General features: G+C 58.3%; 1 protein-coding gene across 1 annotated transcript; it reads right to left on the bottom strand.

Moving 5' to 3' along the window:
• Window positions 1-2,099: 2,099 nt before the first annotated feature.
• On the bottom strand, window positions 2,100-5,866 carry LOC131748116 (uncharacterized protein CXorf49 homolog). Its single transcript, XM_059050189.1, has 6 exons — window positions 4,956-5,866; window positions 4,508-4,871; window positions 3,640-3,796; window positions 3,035-3,111; window positions 2,723-2,768; window positions 2,100-2,140 (listed from the first exon to the last, which is right to left on the bottom strand). Exons 1-6 carry the CDS (start codon window positions 5,864-5,866, stop codon window positions 2,100-2,102), a joined length of 1,596 nt encoding a protein of 531 aa, XP_058906172.1.
• Between the last annotated feature and the right edge of the window lie 1,661 nt (window positions 5,867-7,527).

The following is a 7,527-nucleotide window of genomic DNA, read 5'->3' as shown; positions in this document are numbered from 1 at the left end:
ACGGAACAGAGAGATTGTGTGCTCAGTGGAGGGAAGGGAAGCAGGGAAACTGCATCCCTGAGGGTTGAGGTCACGCCTTCCCATGTCGCCTCCCTTTCAACAAGCTTCTGTGTTTCCTCACCCTGTTGAACCACAGCCCCGTGATCCCCTCTGCCGACAGGCGGTGCTGCTGCTGCTGCTGCTGGACTTCTCTCCGGGCACAAGTTGCCTGCACGTCTCGGTGGGCAGAAACCTCAGCTGGAAGGTCTCTGACAAACTTAGTCACTCAGACAGCAGCGAGATGCGTTACACCGCCAAGCAATAACCACTGGATCAGGTTCAGGGTCAAAGCCGTAAACTAAGCAGTCCAGCCCACCTTCTCCAGGGACGGGTTGGAGTGGAAGGATTCAGTCCCACGAACGTTCTTTTCTGACCCTGAGGTCTGTGACTGTCCCATCCCACATGTGGTCTGTCCACCTGAGCTCATGCCATGAACTCTGGAAGCGAGTCAGGGTGAGAATGTGGGGGAAGGCTGGACCCAAGTGCTCCCCATTGTCCAGGTGCAGTCACTCCTGACTTCTCATCCTCACTGCGCCCATCCTGCCCCTGTCCCGGGTAGCTCTTGTTGGGTGGTCTCATATATGGGTCCCCTGATTCTAAGATGAGCTACTCTGAGGAGCCACCCTTCCCAATCTCATTCCATCCACACCCACAGTAGTTGCCAGGCATCATAGGATCACAGAGTAGGATCCACAGCCTCCTCCAGCGAATCCCACATTTTGAGCATCCCGACACCCTGTCATGGGGGTTGGTGACTTCTGCATCACCCCCGTCCTATGTTTTGGGAATTTAACGACAACCCTTGAACAAAACAGATCCGACCCTTGCTGTTGCCCATTCAATGCCTTACAGAACCCGGACCAGCCTCTACTCCTTTGACTGCCTGAATCACCTCTTTCTCCCTCAAGGGTGATTATCCCTGATTACTTTTAGTCACACACAGGGACACACAGTCACCAACCTTGAATGTCCTCTCTACCATCATACGCCCTTTTGTGTAGTAAAACACTGGTCTTTCGGGAAGGGGGTCAGGCAGAACCACCCTCGCCTCACTCAAACACAAATCTGTCCCTCTGAGTCTCAGGCTGGTACAGCCCTGGGTCCTGGCTGAGGGAAGGAAGTGCTCCCCAACCTCCAGTGAGGGGGAAGTCGAACATGGAGTTCAGAGTCAATCTCGTGTGTCCTAAAGAGGCAGTCTGGGAGATTGAGCTGGCACATGGAAGTATCATTCCCAGGAAAATCTGTGTCATGGGGCTGGTGGAAGAGCATTTGACGGGGACCATGCAAGAACACAGACCTACTAACCACGCTTGCCATAGAAGCTGACGGGCCAATTTCCACTCAAGGGTATAGAGACAACCAGGCTGGAGGAGGGTGGTCAGCTGGCTCGGGCAGGGAGGATGTGAAAGCTTCCAGGTTGGAGCTCTGCAAGGGGGTCATGAGTTCCTGCTGATGGCGAGGGGGAATGGCAGAGATGAATGGGAACCGCCAGACCCCAAAGGAGGAGGGGGGTTTGGAGAGGACTAGAAGAGGGCCTTCGGGGGAAAGGGAGGACGTGCCAATGTGGCCAGGCAGAGCACACACAGGACCCACACCTCAAGGCACTCCGCTGGCTTGACTGCAGGGATGGTAGCAGAGGCTGGCCCAGAGTCCCCACCACAGGATGCCAGAGATACTGCTGTGGAAAAGGCTCTGACGTGGAGCAGCACCCCGCCCCGCCCCGGCCCCCTACCCCGACCCCTACCCCTACCCCTACCCTTCCAGAGAGAAGGCAGAACACAGAATGTGACAGGTACTTTAATTGGAAACTGCTGGGAAACCGGGGCGGGGCGGGGGCAAAACCACGGGGAGAGGAAGCCCTAGCTGAGGCAGAACACGAGGGAACGAGCCTGGCCACAGCTCCCGGGCCCCAAAGGTACCAGCTGCTCCTCTTGCAGGAAGACGCTGGCCTCAACCTGTGAAACAGCAGAGTCACGGAAGAGCCTCAAGCCAGGGCCAGCCCCCAGCCCTGCTCAACAGCCAGGACTGTGGGAAGGGGTACGGTGTGTGTAACACTCACTTCAAAGGCTCTGGAACTTGTCAGCCAGGTACTGCACGGTGGCTGCAACAGGGACAGGCATTAGCAGGTGCTCCAGACAGAGGGATATCGAAGCCCGTCCCCCTATCCCCGTCAGGAACCGCCTAGCCCTGCAACCTCAAACCCCCTCCAGACCCGATGCAAAGAGCTCTGGGCCTGATCACTCCCCACCACCCAAACTGAATGTGGAACCGGTTCCTAAAGGGAAACAAAATGTGCCAGCAGCTCTCATGCTGTGGGCCGTGCCACAACCAGTCAGAACTCACCACACACACAAACAAACCATCCAACAAGAACCTTAGAAGCCACACCAAGCAGCAGTTCAAGGGAAAAATCAACGAGGCGTCTCTAAAAGTCCTATCAGAAGGAGATCCCCTAGGACTGGTCTGGTTGGCAAAGTGTGCAAGCAGTCCAGACAGTACTCTGCTACTTGTACACAAGCCCAGCTGTACATGCACAGCTGGCTCCAGGGCCAGGCCTGCTAGCTTCTCCTCCCCACAGGGATGTGGGTCCCTGCGAGGCCCACTGCACCTGTAGCCCACCCCCATCCCAGTGCCCACCTGGTTCTGCACTAAAACACCGCTCTCCGTCCCTGGTTCCTCATACCAACTTGCTCCTTAAGGTCGTCTATTTCTCTCTGTAGCGTGAGACACTAGGCCAGCAGACACAGGAGGAAGAGAAATGATTAGTATACTCTGGCCTCCTCTCTCCTCCACCTTCTCCTCTGCCGTGGCGCCTCCATCCCAAAGCCCGGTGGCTAGACTGGCAAGGGCTCCTCAGTGGAGAGGAGGTGGGCTCCCTCCGTGGGCTACGTGATGGGGGCAGGGGAGGGGGGGCCCACACATGTCAGTTGAACTTGGACCCAGATCCCACCCTCGAGTTTGGGCCTGCATTTCCAGGAGCAAGGGGAAGCATTACCCAAGTACAGCACGGCATTCCCAGTGGCTGCTGCTGCGTTTCCGGTCTTGGAGGATGGTCAAGTGGCTCCAGGTCACCTGAGAGGGAAAGAACACACATTGCAGCTTCCCAGGCTCCCAGTGAGGTGGAAAGGGCCAAGCGGGGTCTAACGTGAGCTGAGGCAGCACCACCCTCCACTAGCAACCAGCCGCCCCTTCTCTGCCCAGCAGCCCAAACCTTCTCTCTGGGCCTGCCTCCCCTGTTCCCCGGGGCAGCCATTTCGCCACTGTGGTCCCCAAAGACTGTGGCTCTGGATTCGACCCTCCCAGAGCTGCAGCCACAGCCAGCACGTGGGAGAGCAATGTGGGCGAACAGGACTTAACAGAAAAGGCTGTTCCCCTGCAAGTCTACACCCGCAGGAGCTGATTGGGGCACCGCCACCCATCACCCCGGCCACACAAACCCCACACAGAGGATGATGTTGCTCAAGGACAGCCCTGCCAGCACCCCGTCTCCTGTGGGAGAAGCCGCCTGGGAGCAAGGCTGTGCCCCCAGCAAAGACAGAGCCAGAGGTTTCTCTGCTCAACCTCTCTCCCCTCCCCTCATATCAAACCCACGACACTCACCTGAGGGGGCAGGCACCCTGGGCATGACTTCTCCCTGGTTCAGGGCCAAGGGCTCTGAGTTTCCTGGATCTTGAGGGCCTCTGGTGTTGAGGTCGCCACGGCTGTCTTTTCCACGATGCATGCGTGGATCAGATGTCCCTGGCCTGTGAGTTGGCAGCTGAAACAAAAATTTCTCACCAATTTGGACTAAGGATGTGTGTGTGTGTGTGTGTGTGTTTCTGTGTGTGTGTGTGTGTGAGAGAGAGAGAGAGAGAGAGAGACAGAGAGACAGAGAGCCTTAGAGAGAGAGAGATAGACAGAGACAGAGACAGAGAGACAGAAAGAGTGAGAGAGTTGTGTGATTCTGGCCCGGGTGAGGCAGGGAATTGGGAAGGGAATTGAAAGGCTGATCTCATTAGCACTTTCTCCCTCAGTCAGCCCCAGGCCAGCAGACAGAGCTGACCTAGGGACAACAGTGAGGCACTGAGAAAGCCCAGGCCCCCTGCAAGGAAGGTCTGGGGAACAGCTAGAAAGTAGGATTCAGGAAGCTGGTGAGTCTAAATACTGAGGCTTTTCGGGGAAGCTTTGAAGGGATCCCCCGACCCAATTCAGCTACCAGCCCTCCCTTCCATCCCAGCCCCAGTCTCGCACAGGAGGCTGGAAACAGGCCATGGGTGGAGAACCGGGCCCAGCACACCCGAAGTGCTACCTTCGTGTTTGTCCCTAGTAAAAGGAGCCCGATCTGGCATCTTAATGACCCAGTGACCGAGGGGCACCCAATGACGACACCTGAGGGATGGACAGAACCAGCCTGGGTGAAGACTTGTGTCCTGGGGGCGCTGGGAGGCAGGGGAAGAGTGGGGAGAGAGGAGGAGCATGGCCTACTCACTTGGCCCTTTGGGGCTGGGTCTCTAGTTGGGTCCTTATCTTCTCCCGCCACCGCCTCAGACTCCCGTGCCCGCCTGGCCACGGATTTCTTCCCAGCGCTGGTGTGTTTGGACTGTTTGGTTCCTGAAGGGACCGAGCTATACTTCTTGGATCTCACAAGCAGCGGAATACGAGAGATACGGGGCAAGGTGACCGGTTCCAGGGGAGTTGCCGAGATTCGCTGCTCCCCGGAAGGGAAGGTTCTCCCCAGGGCAAGTTTGGAGGCTCCCTCGAGGGATTTCTCCTCCTGGTCCCCCTTCTTCCTAGGAGTGACCCGCGGCAGGCCACCTGCAGCAGCAGCAGCAGCATCAGCAGCAGCAGCAGCAGCGTCAGCAGCAGCAGCAGCAGCGGCAGCAGCAGAAGCAGCAGCAGCAGCAGCACAAGCAGCAGCGACATCAGAAGCAGCAGCTCCAGGGTAGCTGGGATTGCTGCCCCCCTTCCCCCGGAGCACGCTCTGCATTTTCTTAGGGGAAGAGATGCCCTGCTCTCCCACGCCCTGCCTTTCCACAACCGCAGGGAGTCCTCGCGGAGTGGAGAACAGGGAAGAGCCTGGCACGTGAAGGAAATTCTCCCTGACTTGGAAATTCGAGTGTCTGGGAGTGTCCCCGGGATCCTCGGGTCTGCTCGGCTCGGCCTGGCCTCCTCCTCCGGGATAAGTGCTCACCGTCATCCACTGTGTCTCACTGAACTCATCTGAGGACTCGGGGTCGGACAGCAGCCAGGCCAGGCCTTCCGCGGAGAGCCGCTGGCGATCCGCAGCCACGTTCAACCTACGCTTAGTGATTCTCTTAGGGTTCCCCAAGGCCCGGCCCGCTTCGGGCCCACCGAGGTGGAGGGGGCCGGTCTGAGCCGGCGGCGCATCCCCACAGCTCTGGGTGCGCGCTCCTCCACCACCGGGACTCGCCTCGAGGCCGGCCAACAGGGCGGGCACTTCGAAGGCGGCGCAGCTCTCCGGGGACGGGTACCTGCGGACGTCCAGCTCGTCCCGGACGGTCAGGTGCTGCAGGATGGCCTCCAAAGACTCCTCGGACAGGTCCAGGAGGTCCCTCTTATCACCAGCTGGGGAGCCAGGTCGGCCTTCGTGGCCCCACAGCACCGGCCCTCGCGCTTCCAGCATCTCCCGCTCCGACTGGAAGCCCTCGGGCTCCGGGAAGCCGCCCCCGCCCTCGCCGCTCCGCGACTCCCCGGGCTCGGGGCCTGGCTCGCGGCCTGGCTCGGGGCCCCGCGGGACTGCGGGGCCGGCCGGGCAGACGCCGGCCCGCTCCCCGCCCTCTGGGCCGAAATCCGTTCCCCACACAGACACCTCATCGGGGGAGCTCATGTCGCGACCCGGGCGGTCCCGGAACCGGGGCGACGGTCGATGGCCCGAGCCGCGGTCGCGGTCACGGCGGGCGAGGTGGGCAGCGCTCAGAGGGCAGCGTCAACCACCTCAGGCGCTGCACGAGCTCGCCTCAAACGAAACGACGCGAGACTTTCAGCGCGCCTCACACGCCCGTGCCGCGGTCTCCTCATTGGTCCGGACCCCGCCAACCAGAGGGCGCCTTGTTTGCCCGCCCCCTCGGGGCCTAACCATTGAGCCCGAGGGCCTCTGGTTTGACCCCAAGTCCGCGGGTGGTCCGGGCAGTTGGCTGGTGAAGGGCATGGTAGGAGTGCCTCCCTCTGTCAAGCCTCTGGGCCCGCCTCCTCCTGTCCCGCCTCCCCTTTCGGGTTAGAGTCACAGCTCTGAGCCTCCCTTTCCCATCTACAAAGGGGGTCGGTCGGGGAGTGAGGGTGCCAGCCTCTGGGTGTGGTGAGGATGAAACGTCACGATGGAGGCGCTGGACGCCTAGCAAGTGCCGAAAGCATTTGCCAGCCTCCCTTCCACCGCAAACCTCACGACCCAACAGGAGAATGGGCACAGGAGTCCCGCAGTCAGTGATCAGGGGTCGGCCAGAGAGCAAAGGGATCGTATATTCGTTCTGTAAGCTCTCTGAATCAACTGCTGCATCACATGTGGCTCAGCAAACGTTATTGGCAGGCGGGTTTGGGGGATAGACTTTGGTTGGCCTCGCTCCATCAGCCCTTCCCCCTCTCTGAGGCAAATCCAAAGAAGAGGAAATCGCAGTGGCCAGTTACACCCCCAAAGATGCTCCCCAACGCTGATCGTGGAGATGTGAACTAAAACTACGAGTCGGGTATCACACACTAGGTTGACAACCTTCAAAGAGCTTAACCGTTCCGAGGGTGGGAGAGGTTAGGAGGAGCAAACCCCTGTGGCGGTGGTGCAAGAGATCCATTTGGGTGGTAATTCGGCAGAATCCATTGAAAGCAACTTAGTGCCAGCACGGACTCTGTGCCTGGCACTCTTCTAAGTGCTGGGCATAAATAGTAATGCATCCACCTGACCCGACTAGAACTCTAGTACCAACTATTACTGGCCTCTTACCGGTGAGGAAACAGGCACTGAGAGGTTTAGCCCCTGGCGCAAGGTCATTCAGCTCGTGGGGATCAGTGGCAGGATTGAAAGCAATCAGTCTGACTCCAGAGTCCTTGCTTTGAGCCCAAGATCTTAAAACTGGAAGAAAAATAAAAGATCTCTTTCCTCTATGTTCCGGCAAGTCCGCTGCCTGGTGCTTCTTCCGGAGACACACTGGTACCTGTAGTGTACAAGACCACATGCACCAGGGTTTTGGGGATGGGAAAAACTGGGAACACTCCAAATTCCCGTCAGTAAGGGAATGGATGAATGCAACGTGGCTTAGCATCCAGTAGCATAAAGCGTGACTGTCGAAAGGAATGCATCAGGCCATTCTCACAGCTTTCAAAAGCATCCTCCTGACTTCAAACTGCAAGTTGCAGAACGATGGCATTCCATACACATTAGTAAATGTTTTAAAATCCCACAGGAATCCTATCTAATGTTTGATAATCCTTGGGTGTATGTTTTAAAGTGTGAAAGACGGTTTTCACTAGATGTTAAAATTGTGGAATAGGTCCTAACAG

This window comes from Kogia breviceps, chromosome X (genome assembly GCF_026419965.1).
Source record: "Kogia breviceps isolate mKogBre1 chromosome X, mKogBre1 haplotype 1, whole genome shotgun sequence".
Lineage (NCBI taxonomy): Eukaryota > Metazoa > Chordata > Mammalia > Artiodactyla > Physeteridae > Kogia > Kogia breviceps.
Note: the sequence above shows the minus strand (reverse complement) of the source record. Positions and strands in the feature narration are given on the sequence as shown.

Bases quoted from the DNA above. Each gene is read 5' to 3' on its own strand.
- LOC131748116 (XM_059050189.1), bottom strand. From the start codon at position 5,866: ATGAGCTCCCCCGATGAGGTGTCTGTGTGGGGAACGGATTTCGGCCCA. The intron at 4,872-4,955 runs AGCTGCTGCTTC...TGCTGCTGACGC, and splicing joins AGCAATCCCAGCTACCCTGG to TGCTGCTGCTGCTGCTGATG. The intron at 2,141-2,722 runs GTATGAGGAACC...TCCCTGTTGCAG, and splicing joins CGACCTTAAGGAGCAAGTTG to CCACCGTGCAGTACCTGGCT.